This window comes from Candoia aspera, chromosome 1, assembly GCF_035149785.1.
Source record: "Candoia aspera isolate rCanAsp1 chromosome 1, rCanAsp1.hap2, whole genome shotgun sequence".
Taxonomy (NCBI): domain Eukaryota; kingdom Metazoa; phylum Chordata; class Lepidosauria; order Squamata; family Boidae; genus Candoia; species Candoia aspera.
Window position 1 is genome coordinate 190,262,011 of NC_086153.1, and position 18,613 is coordinate 190,280,623.

General features: G+C 39.4%; 1 protein-coding gene across 2 annotated transcripts in view; it reads right to left on the reverse strand.

Annotated features, from left to right (window-relative positions):
* MTX2 (metaxin 2) overlaps window positions 1–18,613 on the reverse strand; it is a 62,852-nt gene that overhangs the window by 24,518 nt on the left and 19,721 nt on the right. For both annotated transcript variants that reach the window (XM_063318140.1, XM_063318139.1), the window contains exons 2-3: window positions 15,104–15,151; window positions 14,081–14,127 (exon numbers count right to left, since the gene is read on the reverse strand). In XM_063318140.1, the coding sequence (XP_063174210.1) occupies window positions 14,081–14,127; window positions 15,104–15,151 (95 nt within the window). The remainder of the gene's footprint in view (window positions 1–14,080; window positions 14,128–15,103; window positions 15,152–18,613) is intronic.

Genomic DNA, 18,613 nt, shown 5'->3' on the forward strand with positions numbered 1-18,613 from the left:
CTTCACCCCCGCTAAGGTTACAAACATTTATCTCTTTATCCCATATCCCATGTCTTATCTATAAACAAATCCATAAAACATCATATTTTTGGTCCTGGTGTCAGCAGAAAGTTCATAAAGGTCTGCCGGAATTAACAACGTATCTTGTTTTAACCTTGATCAAATGAACCAACTGTATATTCCTTCCTTTTCCTTCTAACAGTCTTCATCTTTAGCTCATTCAAATATTGTCATAGGATTTGATTTCTCTTCATTTCTTCTTTGTCCCATCACACAGAGTTCTTTAAGGCTTTAACAAGCCTCTTTTGTAAATCCAGTAGGAAAAAATTATCCAGGTCACTCTCTTGGTTTGTCATTTGTATTTCCTTTTTAAAGTTTAAAACCTCAACCAGTTTCTTTTGTAGATTCAGCGAAACATCCTTTTCTAAGCCATTGTTTTAGCCTGTCACTTGTAAATCCACTTTCGATACCATCTCTATCTTGTCAGATAAAATTTGTTCTACATCTGTCATTTCTTCAACAACACCTTTTGGACATAGTCTATCCATAGAAGCAGACATAATTACTGATATTGTTTATATTGTGGCTACTATTTTATGATTCCATTCTTCAAAAATCTCCAATATTTTCACTGTTATAATGTTTTGCATCATTTTATAGGCTTGTAAATCTTTCCTCTAAAGGGGATGCGGTGGCGCTGTGGGTTAAACCACTGAGCCGCTGAGCTTGCCGATCGGAAGGTCGGCAGTTCGAATCCGCGTGACGGGGTGAGCTCCCGTTGCTAGTCCCAGCTCCTGCCAACCTAGCAGTTCGAAAACATGCCAATGTGAGTAGATTAATAGGTACCACTTCAGTGGGCAGGTAACGGCGTTCCATTCAGTCATGCCGGCCACATGACCACGGAAGTGTCTACGGACAAACACCGGCTCTTCGGCTTTGAAACGGAGATGAGCACCGCCCCCTAGAGTCGGACACGACTGGACTTAATGTCAAGGGAAAGCTTTATCTTTACTAAATCTTTCCTCTACCTAAAAACTTTAGTCCCCTCTAATGTCCAGTTTTTGAAATCATGAAATTGCTTATCTTTGTTGTGTCTTGTAAAAACCAAAATAGTATCTATTTCCCATGAGAAGCTGTTTGTTCTTTATAATTAATTCCAAAATCTTACTGTAAAAGTTTCAATATCCCAATTTTATCTAGTCACTTAGTCCATTTATAACTTTCTAAGACTTTGTTCAGGATTGAAGGTAGAATCACAGGGCATTTTCAAACTTGTCATTCTGAAAGTCTCTAATAGCTTAGAAGCAGTTAATGAGCAATTTCCAAAAGTGATTAATTACAAATTGAGGTTTGCGAACATAAGTGTCCTTTAAAAGTTTCTAATGCAGTTGCAAGCAAGATAGCTAATCCCATCATCTCCCAGCACTCAAACCAACAGAAAACTCCTGTCCTGAGGTCTCCTCATGAGGAGCAGCCATCCAGTCTCCCATCCTCTCCTTATCTGGTGACTCACCAGTTCCTTGGTCTTTGCCATGGGCATTGGCTTCGCTTTCACAGAGCCGTCTTCAGTTCACCATACCTCCCCCTGGAAGTCTTGGGAGTCTCTCATACTTAAGAATGATGAAAAGTAAGTCTACTGACTGCAGTGGATCTAGTCTAAGCATAGCTAAGTCTAGCTCTAAGCCATTGTTTTAACAGTGCCATCAGCGTCCATGTTACTTTATCAAGCAGGCAAAGGAGAAAGGAAGTGAGGACAGAATTTAAGGAGAAGAATGGGTCCCACTTGGTTGCACTGGGGAATCAAAAGTGGATGAAGAGTTAAGCAAGAATTGTGCAGGATATATATTGGTTTAAGCGTACATCTCCACAGAAATACTATACTGTGTCACAGAACAAGAAAAGCCTTCTCAAGAAGTTGGATGCAGCTGAAAGCCAATTATCACCACCATTGCCAAAGTTATCACAAAGAGTTAAGGATTTAGTAGAGCTGAAATAAAGCAAGTGCTGTTTCAGGTAGCACCTATATCATACATGAACCAAAAAGGGTAAAAGGTATAGGAAAAGTATCTGGAAGAGAAGAACAGAAACAAGCAGTAGTATACTAATGAACAGATTTCTGCATGCTTATTCTTTGTATTTCCAAATTTCCTCTACATACACAAATGTTCCATTACAATGCCTGTATTTTTTATTTATTTTCTATAAAATATTTATCATTTTCCGTGAAATCTTAAACTACAAGAGCTTACAATATAATTGTAAAACAATATACCATAGAAATTGGAACAGAAAAGGTTCCTAACAATCCAGTGGATAAAAGATGGCAACTTTAAATGCCTGAGAGAGAGAAAAAAATAACATAAAAGATTTTAAAGTAGTTACCAGGCAAAATTTGGAGTGGAAGGTGTTCCAGAATTAGGGGACAAAAAATAAAACGGTTCTCTCAATTCTAGCTCTCCATGTTACCTCTGATGGCAGCGGGACTCAGTGGATGCTGACATTACAGTAGGTGCAGGTGTTCAATGTTCCTGAGAATCTCAACCCATGAAAGGCTGTAAATGTCTAAACCACCACTTGAATTGGGCTTGGAAGCAAACTGATAACTGGTAAAAGTCTCCCCAAGTTGCAGAATGAAGTTTCTGGTTATCTACCTCAATCAGAAACCTGTCATATTTTTAGCCAATTACAGCTACTGAACCATCATTAAATAGTTAAATGATTTCAACCACACAAACAAAATAGTGTATGTAAACAAACAAAAACTTTGTAAAGCAGAGAACCACTACCAAAACTACAAAAAAACTAAAAATTCCTAATCATAAAACAATATAGGTTTCCTAATCAATTTCCAACAAGTACCCTCTGCCGCTCATGAAGGACATGTTAGCTCACTTGTCTAAGGGCAAGATTTTCTCCAAGCTCGATCTTTGTGAAGCCTATTTCCGCATCTGCATACGAGCTGGAGATGAGTGGAAAACCGCTTTTAATTGTCCACTGGGTTCATTTCAGTACAAAGTCCTCCCTTTTGGGTTGGCAGGGGCGCCCGGAGTCTTCATGCAATTGATTAATGAAGTATTACATGATCATTTGTTTAAAGGAGTCCTGGTTTATTTAGACGATGTTCTCATTTACACTGAAACCGAGGAGGAACACGAACGCCTCCTCAAACAGGTGTTAAGCAAGCTTAGAGATGCCAAGCTTTATGCCAAGCTTTCCAAATGTGAGTTTCACAAGACCCAACTTGACTATCTAGGCTATAGGGTGTCTGACAAGGGCATTGAAATGGACCCTGAAAAAATTCAGGCGATTTTAAGTTGGGAACGTCCCCGCACCCGGAGGCAATTGCAAAGTTTCCTCGGGTTCAGTAATTACTATCGCCAATTTATCCAGGGGTTCGCTGAGATTGCTTTGCCCCTCACTGATTTACTCTGTACCAAGGGCTTGGGGGAGACACGCAAAGTAAAAAACCCTGGGGCAGTGCTGAATTGGACGCCTGAATGCCAGGCAGCATTTGAGAAGTTAAAAACCCTCTTTACTGCTGAGCCTATTCTACAGCACCCCGATCCTGAACGCCCCTTTGTGGTCCAAGGTGATGCTTCTGACTCCTCAGTTGGGGCTATATTGTTACAGAGAGATTCTGAAAACCACATAAAACCCTGCACTTATTTGTCCAGAAAATTTTCTGAAACTGAACGCCAGTGGCATGTTTGGGAAAAGGAGGCTTTTGCTGTAAAAGCCGCTTTGGAAGCCTGGTGTCACCTCCTGGAAGGCGCTAAATGCCCTTTCAAGGTTTGGACCGATCACAGGAATTTGGAAGCCCTCCGCGTCTCAGTCCTAAACAAATTCGCTGGGCTCAATTTCTCAGTTGCTTTAACTTCCACTTAAACTTTATTCCAGAAAAGAAAAACTTTCTGGCCGATGCTTTGTCACGTTTACTTCAGGACCTTGACCAGGTAGCAGATGTGGTTGGGACTGTTCTCACTGAACCACAACTGGGCTTGGTTGCTGTCACTCAGAACCAGACCCGTGCGCAGGCAACTCCGCCCCCAGCCCAGTCTGGGAAGCGGAAAGTGCAAGTTCCTTGTCAGTTACAGAACGACTTTCTCCAGGCACTGAAATCTGACACTTGGTTGCTAGCTAATAGAGACAATGTTTCTTTTGAAAATGGTCTGGTGTGGGTGGAACACCGCCTTTATGTGCCTGAAACTTTAAGAGCTGATGTTTTGCAGCGTTCCCATGATGATAAACTTGCTGGACACTTTGGTTTTGTGAAAACCTTGCATTTGGTTCGCTTTCAATTTTGGTGGCCAACCTTAAGGCGCGATGTAAAAGACTATGTTGCTTCCTGGCCTGTTTGTGCCATGTCAAAGCAAAAAGGAGGGAAACCACAGGGGCTTCTACAGCCAGTGGCCAGCCCATCCCATCCCTGGGATGAGATTTCTATGGATTTTATTGTGGACCTACCTCCCAGTCAGAAAAAAACTGTCATTTGGGTTGTTAAAGATTTTTTCTCCAAACAAGCCATTTCATTCCATGTGCGTCCATCCCATCGGCCCCGCACTTGGCCTGCCTATTTCTCATCCACATCTACCGTCTCCACGGTAGCCCCTCCTGTTTGGTCAGCGACCACAGGACACAGTTTACTTCCCAGTTTTGGAAATCATTTTTAAAATTGATTGGCACCAAACAGGCACTGTCCACGTCGTCCCATCCTGAGACTGACGGATCTACTGAGCTTGTGAACTCCGCCCTTGAACAATTCCTTAGAGCATACATTAACTACCATCAGAACAATTGGGTGGAGTTACTACTTCTTGCTGAAGTGGCTTACAACAATGCTGTCCATCAAAGTACTGGGCAAACCCCTTTTCGTGTGATTTCTGGTCACGACTTTGTTCCCATCCCTGAGCTGCCACAAACCCCTCCCCAATCCTGTTCTGCCTCTGACTGGGCTATTAAGCTGGCTGATTCCTGGCCGGTGATTCAACAGGCTTTGGCTGATGCCCAGGCTGCTTACAAGTTTCAAGCCGATAAACGTTCTTTGCAACACGATTTCAAAATTGGGGATCAAGTATATCTATCTACCAAATTCATCAAGTCCCCACAACCCTCTAAAAAACTTGCTCCCAAGTTCATTGGTCCTTTCCCTATTGTTGGTCTTATCAATCCAGTTACTGTTAAATTGGACCTGCCTCACAATTTGAAACGCTTGCACCCTATTTTCTATTGCAGCCTGCTCAAGCTTGTCCACCACTCTTCCCGCTGGCATCCCCAACCTCCTCCTCCTGCTCCGATCATGATTGACGGCCAACAGCACTTTGAGGTCAAGGAGGTCGTTGATTCTCGCAAGCTTCGAGGCACCCTCCAGTACCTGATCTGCTGGAAACACTTTCCTCATCCTGAATGGGTGTCTGCTCACCACGTTAATGCTCCTGATTTAGTTAACCATTTCCACTTGGCTTACCCTTTGAAGCCTGCCGCTTAGTGTTTTCTTTCTTTTGGGGGGGCAGTATGTCATGTTCACTGTTTCAATGTGCACTGTACATCGTAATGTTTCACATGCCATGGCGCTGACGCGCGTTTCTGTTTGGGAGGGAGCTGCTGTGAAACCTTGTACCAAGCTCTGTATATGTGTTCATTTCAATGGAATGTGTTTGGGTTATGTGCTCTGCTCAAGGACTTTTCCCACGGACCATCAGAAGCCGTTAGGAGCACCTGGGATTGTGAGCTTGGGAAGATTCTACGGGGGGAGGGATCTCATTTGCACCGAGGGTTTTTAGTTTGCATTTGGCGCGCTTTTTTCATTCTCAGCTTTCTTTGTGATCCTGCATACTATTCTTTAATAAATCAGATATCTTTGTGATCCTGCTCATGAGTCTGATGGTGTTCTAGAATAGGCAAACATTACACCGGTCATATTTTTAACCAATCACAGCTACTGAACCATCATTAAATAGTTAAATGATTTCAACCACATAAACAAAATAGTGTACGTAAACCAACAAAAAGTTTGTAAAGCAGAGAACCACTACCAAAACTACAAAAAACTAAAAATTCCTAATCATAAGACAATATAGGTATTATTAGGTACTGTTTAATAATAGCCAGAAAACTGTACAAGTTGGCATAACTTCTGCATTCCTTATTACAGATTCTTCTAAACTGATACCATCACCTTACATCAAAGAAAATTGTTCCATAAAGTTTAAAATCAGATATCTGCTGAAGTCATATTTATAATCATGGCTACTATCAGCTGTCAGACAAAGAATATTGAAAAAAAGATGATTTTAATATATTATGGTTAATTTATCATTTAAGTGACATGTGTAAAACAGAACTGAAATACACAAAATCCTCCTTTGAAAAAGAACTTTGATTTTAACTGTTTATGATTATTATGATTAAAGGTTTTTAGCAGAAATCAGAAATATAGTTTCAAATACATTAGTACTATCGGTTCTTTATCAAGGATTTTTAAAAACCATTTTACAACAAAATACCCAGGGTCATTTCTACTGACTGGAGCTGCTACTTCTCACCTGCTCTGGCATATGTCCATTTACCCCTTCCCCTCTATCCACTGAGATGTTCTCCCAAAAATGTTTCTTAGGAATTTCCTGGGAACTTCTCTCAGAAATGAGGGAATACAAAGATATGAAAGTGAATTACTATTTATTCATCAAATAATACTTTCTTCAGATGCAGGATCAACATCATTTCCAATGATGGGGGGAAAATCATGGATTACATGTATTATTGAACTTGGTGCTGTGTATATTATTTATAGTGCAATCTGTTACTTTCTTCTAGAAAAAATGAGCCCCACTGTATCCAAAGGAAGCAGCTTCTGAATAGGATTAGAGTGCTATTGTTATAAATTTACCTTTTTGTTGCACTGTTTTGCTCTTTTCAGGTTTCATTTGGTTTCTTAAACACACTTCATCTTTTATTAATGTAGAAAATGCAAACATTCAAAACTAGCATAAATTGATAACTCAAGAATATATTTTCTATCCTGAAATAATTTTATTATTCCATGAAAGCCTCAGTTATTTTTCTAATGTAACCCTATCCATATTTACTCAATGATAAATCCCACTGGAATTAAATTAAACTTATTCCTAGTATGTGGGTATAAGACTGTGTCCTAAACTCCTTTGTAATGGTTCTACACAACAAGACATAAAGTTGCTTTTCTTGGACTTTCTAATAAATCGGTTTCAAATTCCAGGTTGCTTCTGTTACCTCTGTATGTGAAAGATACTTTTGCATATTATTTTACAGTATGACTTAATCCTATAATATCTTCTGTTCTTACTAAATAGGAAAAGATATATTATGTGCTAAAGATTATTCAAAAACAATCCTAAACTCTCACTGATGGCATCTTAGAGGATACTGTTCATATCTTTGCTTCTTGTACCAGCAACAGAAAGTTCTGTCACCTTAACTAATGTACAGGTAGTTTATTTCAGCAGCCCTTAAACAAGGTTGTTGAAGTCTCAGAGGTGGCCAACAATCTACGGGATTCAGGATCGACGGGATTCTAATTCTCCATTTTTCCTAAATATGACCTCCCTATAACAGCCCTAACTGCTATACAGGTAGTCTGCACTTACCAACCATTCATTTAGCAACCACTCAAAGTTATGATAGCGCTAGTCAAGCAAAGTCAATGGGGAAGCTGGCAGGAAGTTGCAAGTCATGCTTATGTGACATCGTGCTTAACAACCCACAATGATTTGCTTAACGACTGCAGCCAGAACTGACAAACTCACATCGTGAGTCAGGCAGAGTCACATGATTTTTCAATTTCAACTGCGCCACTTAGGGATGGAGTTGCCAGCCCCAAATGTGGTCGGTGAGGACTACCTGTACTTCAAGCAAGGATAATTCATTTATTCACACCAACCTCCATGATAGGAAACAGGGAAAAATGGGAGGATGAGGTGTTTTTTTTAAAAGCTACCATTCCCCAAATTTCTAGTCAGGTCACAGTGAGTTGGTATGGCCCCATTAAGTCTGACCTACTTGTCTTTCTATGAACATTATCTTGGGAGGAGAATGATTCCATAGGGGAAAAACAGAAAAATTTCTCAAATATTTAAGAAAATTACACTTTTTCTCATCTTGATTATTCTATACATAAGCAATATTGTGTTTAACAATGTTTTTTATATTTAAATTTAAAATATTCACAGATTAACTTGTTATCTGCTTTCGCCATTATTTTCTTAATCCTCCTTCTCCTTTTTTATCTTTTCTTCCCCTTAGTTTTGCTTAAGCCATTTGTCTCATTCTTTTGCAAAACAGTTTACTTCTAACACGTTATCACCTCTCAAACACTGATAATGTTTTACCTTCATTTTTCCTTCAATTTGTTCCAACATTCTCTTCTCTAAATCTCAACACTGTTTGTTCTGCATACTGACAAAACATACTTCACAGTACTTTTCAGAATTTTCTTTTGTAACTCCATTCTCTGAAAAAGTGTGTTCATGATATTCTAATACCTATTCTCAACCCCTGAAATCTTAAAAAAAGAAAAAACAGTTCTTCAATTTCTGGAACTTCTGGATGGGGGTAGAATGGAGGAACAGCTGCATCTGCACAGCTGCTCCCTCTCACATACTGATCCTCTTCAGCTATTTCTCATGCTCTGCTCCCAAGTATGATTTTTTTCTGCCTATACAGCACTGCCATTTTTTAGAAAGCATGAGCACGGAAGCATACATTGTATTGATGATTATATTCCATATCTTCAGGATGTTAGCAGTGTCTGAAGGATGTAGCCTTGTAAAAAGACCCATGTTATATTATTAGCTACACTGAACTGAGACAATCCTTTACTAGGGGGATCACCTGAGGCCATATTCAGGGCCATATTCAACCCTGAAAGTCTCTGAAGCAGTCACCCCAAACTTCAAAAAATTCCTAACTCAATTGTAATTTTTAAGATGACAAAAGAGGAAATTATTAGATACACAACTGGAGAATAATTGTATTAACTAGTCTAATCATAATTATATGGATATAAAATGGAACAAAAGTTTAATTTTTGTTCCTACTCACTAAGCTATGGCTCCTAGAATGCCATTCAAAAGGCCAAGTGCACCTGTAAACTAAAAAGTACACAAAAACAACCACAAGATTGTTTTCATAGCAAGAAAAAAGTATTAGTTATACATCCAGAAACTTTATCAAGATAAGTGAATGCATACTCCAAGCAATCAAACTTCAGTTGATCAATTAAGATAGGAAATTATGGACTGTACAATATATTCCAAATGTATTGTGTACATGAAACTTCTAAAACATCACCAACAAACTTTATATCACGAAGCACAGTTACAACATCTAAGTCTGTAGACTCAAATACCCAAGAAGCAGGCTAGTTCCTCATTCAAATAATGTGCTAATGAACTAAGTGAGCATTTGGCTGTTGTAAACAAAGCCCCAGAAACTGCTAGCCTTCTATATAAATTATTGTGGAGTATAAAGATCTTTAATATATTAAATTATTTCTATCTGGATTGCACTTGCACAACCCTGGGGAACTCACTGAAAAATATAAACCAAAAAAATTTCTACCTAACATCAGCAGGATGCCTAGAGACATACAGGTGGGGCCAAAGACATTGGTACCCCTCCACTTTTTCCCAGAGCAGCCCAATTTGCTGTGAAATAAGTTGAAACTGACACAAGTAAACAACATCCACCATTTTTTATTCCATAGTCCTCAGAACAGGCACTTTGCTTTTGATGCATGACTTCACATATTCTTGTAAATAATAAAACAAATGAAATTGTCATGGACATAATTATTGGTATCCATTACAAGGTAAAAGTATGGAATTTTAGTAATCTCTCAAGCAGACTATTTATTTTAATTAGTATGATTTTGAACTTCTTAATTAATGTAATGCACATTACCTAAATGCAAAGTGTTGGACACTGAGAAGAAAAATCCCAGCCTCCCATATATTCAGACTGACCAGAAAATAGATGTTGGAGTGGTAAAGCACCTACTCAGAGTGCAGGTACTACAAAAAAGACAAACACCATGATAAGGATGTTTAGGAAAGGAATAGAAAACTGAGAAGAACAGACGTCCAAGGAAGGAATGGCGAACTGAAGATGGTTCTGCTAAAAGTGGAGCCAACGACTACAGTGGAATGAAGAGCCAGAGAGTAGACTGGCTCTTCATAATTCCTCTCTGGACAAGGAGAGGATTTGAGATCGCCCACAAGTGCTCCAGGCAGTTGCTCCTCGCGAGGAAACTGCAAGACAGCAGTCTCTGGTGGCTTTAGAGCTCTGGGAGATGAAGGAATACCCATCTTTTAGCTCCAACCATAGTCAGCACTTTCAAAAGGACACTGGGTTCGCATACTTCCTTTACTAATCACTTTCAGAAATTGCTTATTAACTGCTTTTCAGCTATTAGGAACCTTTGGATCAATAAGCCTGAAAACACCGGGTGAGTTTCCTTCAATCCTTAGTTAAAGAAGTTTTAAATACAAGTTTAAAGACTTAAAAAATATATTTTGGAATAAACAGCAAAAGGTTGATTAGAACTTTGATTTTGGAAAGTTACAAACGGACAAAGGATGCAGATGGATTTAAGATTATGGAATTAATTATAAAGAATCCTTCCCATGGGAAAATGCTTTTGTTTTGAATTCTCTTTAAAAAAACAAATGATAGGTTGAGACATTGAAGGTTGGACACTAGAGGGAACCAGAAGGAACTAAAGATTACAATTAAAGGAAAAGACTTAGATTTGACTTATTAATACAGAATGAAGCAAATGTTTTTAACACTGGACATATTAAAGGATATTTTTGACCAATGGACCCAGAAGTTATTTTTAAGAGTGTCTACCTCTATAGATAATCTGATTGCGTTTCAAAGATGTTATGAAAGGAGAACAAGTTTTACCTGACAAGACTGAGACTGAGTTGAAAGTGGATTTAAAAATGACAGGCTACAAGAATGATATGCAAAAGGATGCTATACTGGATATACATAAGAAACTGGCTGATGTCTTAATAATTAAAAAGGATATACAAATAACAAACCAAGAGAGTAACCTGGATAGTTTTCCTATATTGGATTTACAAAAGAGACTTGTTAAAGCTTTGAAGAATTGTGTGAGAAGGGACAAAAAAAAATGAAATCAGGTTCTAGGACATTATTTGAAGGGACTAAAGATCAAGGTGGTTAAAAGTAAAAAGAAGGAATATAAAGTTGGTTTATTTAATCAAGGTAATAGATATGTTGTTATCTCTGGTAACCCTTAATGGACTTTTGCTGATCAGGACTGAATGACAAGGCTTTAAGGATTTGTTTATAGATAAGAAATGGGATATGGGAAGAAGGGATCATTTGTTGTATTTTAAGAGAAGGTAATAAGTTACTAAAATTGGTTATACTTGTTTATACTTGTATAAAATTACTGTTTAAAAAAAAAGGAAAGGAACAGAAAACTGAACTGCCAAAATGCTCTTGTGCAAAACTATGTTATATTCATATATAACATACTGTGTACAATTTTGGTCACAACATCACAAATAGGATATAGAAAAAGGTAGAGAAAGAGCAACAAAAATGATTAAAGAGATACACTATTCTGTATAGAAGAGTTACAGTCTATTTGTAGCTTTTAGGGTTTTTTAAAGAAATGTAAATAGGGAAAGAAAAACATGATAGAAATTTATAAAATTATGCATAGTGTGTACAAAATTTACTGGAAGTTCTTTCTTCTCAAAATACTAAACCACAGGGTACCTCTCCAATATTCTTTTAAAACTATCGGCTTCTTCGACAAACACAAGGCCAGCTGTATCTCATGCTAATTAGAACATATCATTCCCAAACGGCCAGACAAGGCATCTTTTGATAAAGACAGTTTGTAAGGAGAGGACCAAAATTTTCTCTGGTATATTTTCTTAGTTTCCATCTTGTAGTCTAAAAGTTGATGATTGGTTTCTAACTTGCCCCAGATGGGAAATGGACCATTCCTCCAGACATGGTCCAATGTTTGACAGGAGAGTTGAAGAGCCAAGGCAGATTTCCCCTCCCTTTAACCATACAAGGAATGCTTACTTTTTTGCCATTTTCATGCTCTAAGTCATCAGGCATATTCCTTAGCATATACCCATGGCTTGACTACCCATTAATTTATCTCTTCGGTGATCCATTACATGTGAGTAAATCCTCTATGGTACAATAGGCTAGGAACCTCAGTGGGCTTTTTTTCTCCTGTATGACCAACCTCTTTCATCTGTCTAAATATTTTGTGGATTGGAGGCTGAATGTGTCTTGATGAACTCTAAAGATCTGGCTGTCCTCACATGCCTAAGTTTCCTGTGAAACTATCATGAAACCAAGCTGTACCTAATTTTGGGGATGGGGGGGGGATGAAAGCAAGCCCAAGATCATGGCCATACTGTAGCCATTCAAGTCTCCTGGTTTTATTTGAAAAATCCCCATGCTAAAATCAGTTTTAAAATAAATTATGGCAGCCTAACTAGCTGTTTGAATACTATGATCAGAATTTACCTCAAAAGAAGGGTTAGGAAATGAAAGAGGAAACCTTTCTCTGTTACGCTAAGATCATCCAATAAAGCAGAATTGTGAAAGACGCAGGAAGTTAAAAGGAAGCACTTCTACATATAGCATGTAAGAAATTCTACAGAATTTGTTACAAAAAGATATAGTGATGGCCACTAACTCCAATGGCTTTAAAATCCGTAAAGAATAAAGCTAACAACAGCTACTAGACTTGATGGCTATATATCAGTGTCAAGATAGACAGACAGATCTTCTAAAACATTAACAAAGCCAGTAGATAGGCTTCTGGTTCGGCATCTGATTGCATTTGACATGGGCAATTATGGAAGCAAATTTGGGTCAGAATCTAATTCCACAGGACTCTTCTTTAGAACTGAAATCACTCAGACAATTATTCAGAAGAAGTGCCTCATACCTTGCATGAGCATATTTATGAAGTCTGCATGATTTTTTTCAGGGTACAGTATGAGTCTAAAGAAGGATACCACAGCTTTGATAAATCAATGAATCAAATAATTAAAGCAACACATCTTTTAATACAACTTTTAAAGCAGCAACATCCTTTCTCAGGCTTAGGCAGAAAGATGTTCATGCTTTAATGAACAGGAAAGAGGAGCTACCCTTACATGAAGTCCAAAGAACTTCTGAATCATTTTCAAAGTGTGCAAAAGCCTACTCTTCTCACATTCTAATGGATGGAAGATACACTAGTCCTGCCTGAGGCATGAAAGCCGACTGGGCAACCTTGGGCCAGTCACTCTCTCTCAGCCCAACTCACCTCAGAGGGTTGCTGTTGTGGGGAAAAGAGGAGGAGGAAAGAGCATTAGGTATGTTCGCCACCTTGAGTTATTTATAGAAATAATAAAGGCGGTATAGAAAACAAACAAACAAACAAACCTGCACTGCATCAGGCATAATACCACCACTGGACCTTCTTGCATCTCACGTCTACTCTAAAACCAATATATATTATTGTGCATTATTAAAATTTGAAAGAATTTGACAAGACTAGGAGGTAGAAAAGATCTTGAAAAAAAATGTTTTATATTTCTATTACCCTACTAGAGCATAAGATACCACAGCCGATTTGGAACAAAACACTACTGATGTCTACCAAACAGGAATGACTAGAGCTCAGAACAACAAGAAAGTACAAAACTCTAATTCACATCAACAAGGCATGTGAGTAAATCCTCTGTGAATAGGCTAGTAACCTTAGTGGGGGGGGGGGGTTCCCTGTATGGTCAACCTCTTTCATCTGTCTAAATATTTTATTTTGTGGATTGGAGGCTGAATATGTCTTGATGAACTCTCAAGATCTGGCTGTCCTCACATGCCTAAGTCTCCTGTGAAACTATCATGAAACCCAGCTGTACCTAATTTTGGGAGCGGGGGAATGAAAGCAAGCCCAAGATCATGGCCATACTGTAGCTGTTGGAGGATGGGGGCCCAGTTCTTCCAGGAAGCATTAGCAACCACAAAGTAAGAAAATAATTATAGTTACCTGAACAGCAAGACAGGCAGCATTATCAGAAAGTAAAATCTGATCCTCTGTAAAATAAAATGCAGGATAATTATTTAAAATAATGGTTCTTTCCTCTACTGATAATTGCACATCATTAGGAGTGCAAAAATAAATGGTATAGAAACACTGAGAGACAAACTATTTTAACACAAATCACATGCCCCATTACATTAATGCCACTTTACAAAACCTGAGGCCAGAAATCCCATAAAGATTTTTCCTATTATGTCCTACAATTTGTCCTATTGCCCCAATAGTTAAAGAATCCTAACAAAAGATGTGTCTTAAGGTTTTTATTTTCTTTGTTATAGGCAAAATAATAATAATAATAATCACTCATTTCCTAATAGAAATAAAACCAACAACTTCATAATTCTTCTTGCTAAAAAGTAAAAGCATTCATAAACCTATAAAAAAACCCAGCTTGCAGTTAATATTGCAGACTGTGTCTAGGTCTGTCACACAAAAGAAAGATGACAAGTACACAGCAATAAAAATTCCATGCTTAGAAGACTAGGGCTGCTACCTATTAGTCTTCATTACTTTGCAGTCTTCTGACAACTGTAGCAGGCTGCTGAGCCCCAAATGGGGGCCATAATGTGATCTGATGATATATGAAGAGCTGCTAAAGGGAGCCTGAACCATCCTAGCCTATACATTTTAACAGTTCCTTTTTACCAAGAGCCCACTTTACCACAAGACTTCAAAAATCTGCTGCCTCAGCTATTGGTGCAGTAAATCTGCCAACTGGGCCTGCAAACCACATCATTTTACACTGCCTACAGCAGCCAATATAATGAGTCAATAATAAACCAAGCACCTTATAGGCCATGAATAGCAGATTTATATTGGCAAATACAAGTTTAGCACAATCCTTTGACAAAGGATTCTCTTTTTAACAAGGCCTTCTCTGCCCTTCACCCCCCACCAGGGCTCAGTTGATTATGGGGATGCATATTTAATGAAGAAAGCTCAGCTAATTGCCGAAGATAAAATACACACCTTTCAATGGTTGATACAACACAGCATTCTGAGGCCAAGGTTCGGCAGCTATAGGAAGGGTGAAAAAAGACAATTACAGAGTTTTATAAGGCAAGCATTTGTTATTGCTTTTAGGCCAGATTTTCTCTCAATTTAGATTGATAAGGTAGCTTCCTCTACTTACAACTTTATCAACTACCTCACAAATTGTGCCACAAGAAACTAACTAGATGAGGATACAAGGTACAATTCAATGTTTTATAACACATGCCTATTAAATAAGCACATGTCAAAGTTTACATCCATCAAACCATTACAGTAGATTTCTCATCTGTACTCATGCAACACTACTATTCTGTCCCCTCATACAGAACCACATAACTTGAAGGCCCTATATTGGATGTTACAAAAAGGATGTGATCAGCTGGATGGCAAGGAACAATCAGTGGAAAGCGACTTTAAGAAATAAAATTTTAAAAAAAACACAGTAAAAATATGTATTCATGTCCTGAAATGGCTAAAATATATATCTTAGGTTAAGGGAGAAAATATCATGAACCAATACATATTCCAGTCTTCAAAATGTTTGCCTTCAGAAATTCCCTTCCTAGTCTAAATTGTCCATCAAAAAAAGTCTGCATCAGGTTCAGCTGTTTTCTGCCTTCTCCAAATACAGATTTAGACTGCAATCCTTCATAAACTTGAAGTTGGTGCCAATGGATGATTCCCTCCCCACAGTACATGTCAGCTTCAGAAGAGAGACTTTCCTCAGGACATAACACAAAGGGAAGGGTTAAATTTCTCTCCAACCAGCTGCAATGCTTATAATTATCACTGGCACATGCAATTTGTTTTTGATAAAACAACAGCTTAAATGCAAAGTTTGGCTCTAAGGTTAAATCTGAATTGGTAAATAAAGATGTTGTGATGCTTCTTAGGATAGGAGGGACTGAATTATACAAATAACTGGAGGCAAAGAGCTTCAAAGATAAGGTACTGCCAAAGAAAATGGATGAGGGTATGAGACAATAGATGCAATCTTTACCCTAACCAAGAGATTGGAATAAAAAAATGCAGAGCTCTAGAATGAGCATAAAGGCTTCCAAAGGGAATGGCGGGCTGAACGGCTGTGCCTGCTGGTTCAGCAGGCGGAGCTGACAACGCCGTAATTTTTTTCTGGCTCAGGCAGGTTTCTCCGGATCAAGGTTCTCTGGATCAAGGAGAATAGCTGGAATCATCCTATCTGTCCTCCAGACAGCTGTTTGCAGCCAGAAGATCACAGTGTTTCACTTTCAACTGGTAAGCACCAGCTGGGAGGCGGGGACTTCATCACTTTCCAAGCCACGCTGCAGCCTTAAAGGGACACTAAGACTAAAAATGATTCTCAGCTTTATGTAATGGTTGCCTAATCCCAAATACTCAGTCTCACAAGCCCGGGCTTAAAGATAACTGATTTATTAAAGGAATAGTATGCAAATACAGAGAAAGCTGAGAATGAGCAAAAGCGCGCCAAATACAAACTTAAAAGCTTTGCTTCCAACCCAGTCCCGCCCCGAGCGCTCGTTAGCAACCACCCCCTCCCAGGTGCTAGCAACCGTTACATCTGCCTGGGAAAGTAACCTTGAGCAGAGTTGCAAACCCAAACATGCATTCCAAAGTAGCAAAATAAGGAGCACAGCAATAATGGAAAATACCAGCAAACGTTCAAGCATGTAAGACATGGAAGAACGGTTTGACATGTGAAACATTACAATGTTAATAAGACATTGAAATGGTGAACATGACATATCGCCCCCCTAAAAAATTGCTAAGGAGCCGGCTTGTCCGGATAAGCAGAGTGGAAACGAGCAACCAGGTCGGGTGAGCGAACATCGTGAGCAGAAACCCACTCAGGATGAGGGAAATGTTTCCAACGGATGAGATACTGCAAAGTGGAGCGCTGGCGGCGTGAGTCAAGGATTTAAGGAGCGCGCCTGGGTTCTTCGAGCGCCGCGTATCCCCCTGAGCTTTAGTTTTTAGTAGTTCAGTAAGGGGAAGGGCAGTTTCAGCAAAATTTTAGGCAAATGCCCTATAGAAATTGGCGAATTCAAGGAAACTTTGTAATTGCTGCCTGGTACGGGGAGGTTCCCATGCCAAAATGGCTTCAACCTTGGCAGGGTCCATCTCAATGCCCTTTGCTGAAATTCTATATCCCAGGTAATCAATTTGTGATTGATGGAAGGCACACTTGGACAGTTTCGCATACAACTCTGCTTTTCTCAGTTTAGCAAGCACTTGACGCACCAAGTGAATATGTTCTGCCATGGTTTCAGTATAAATCAATACATCATCCAAATACACTAATACCCCTTTAAATAGGTGGTCATGCAAGACCTCATTGATGAGTTGCATAAAAACCCCAGGTGCCCCAGACAGACCAAAAGGCAACACTTTGTATTGGAAAGCCCCAAGAGGACAGTTAAACGCGGTTTTCCACTCATCCCCCTCCCTTATGCGAATGCGAAAATAGGCTTCCCTTAAATCTAACTTTGAGAAGATTTTGCCTCTGGCCAGATGTGATAACATGTCTTTGATGAGGGGCAAAGGATATTTATTTAATATGGATACTGCATTGAGCCCGCGGAAATCGGTACATAGCCTCAAAGAACCATCCTTTTTTGGTCTAAAGAGGACAGGTGCCCCCACCGGGGAATTTGCCGGCTCAATGAAACCCCTAGCTAGATTTTTATCAATGAATTCCCTCAGCGTGGCCAGCTCTTTAGGAGACATGGGATAGATTTTTGGGTGAGGTAATTTCACATTGGGCAGAAATTCAATGGCACAGTCTGTCTTTCGGTGCGGTGGTAAGCGATCTGCTTCCTTCTCTCCAAACACATCTGCCAGGTCTTGGTATTGCTTAGGCAGTCTTCTAGGGGTTGAAGTGTCTGTACAGTAGTGGTAGCCACCCGTCCACCCTCAATGTCCTCCAACAAGTCCTTTTCTGGTGCTTTATAAAACCCATCAGCAAACGTCAATTCTGGTGGCCAACTCTTCTAAGGGACCTTAAAACTTATGTGGCCGCTTGCCCTGTGTGCGCAACAACCAAGCGCAAAACTGGCAAGCCTCAAGGCTTTCTGCAACCTGTGGCAACCCCTGCCTACCCATGGCAGGACATATCCATGGATTTTATTGTCGACCTCCCACCCAGTCAACGAAAAACAGTCATTTGGGTAGTAAAGGACTTTTTCTCCAAACAAGCGCATTTTATCCCATGCGCTTCCATCCCCACCGCACAACAGCTGGCACGCCTCTTCCTCGTACACGTGTACCGTCTCCACGGAATCCCCGCCCGTTTGGTGAGTGACAGGGGCTCACAATTTACGTCACAGTTTTGGCGGGCATTTTTAAAACTGATTGGCACCAAACAAGCCCTCTCCACTGCATGGCATCCAGAGACGGATGGATCTACTGAAGCTGTTAATTCAACACTGGAACAATATTTACGAGCATTTGTCAATTATCAACAAGACAACTGGGTGGACCTGCTTCCTT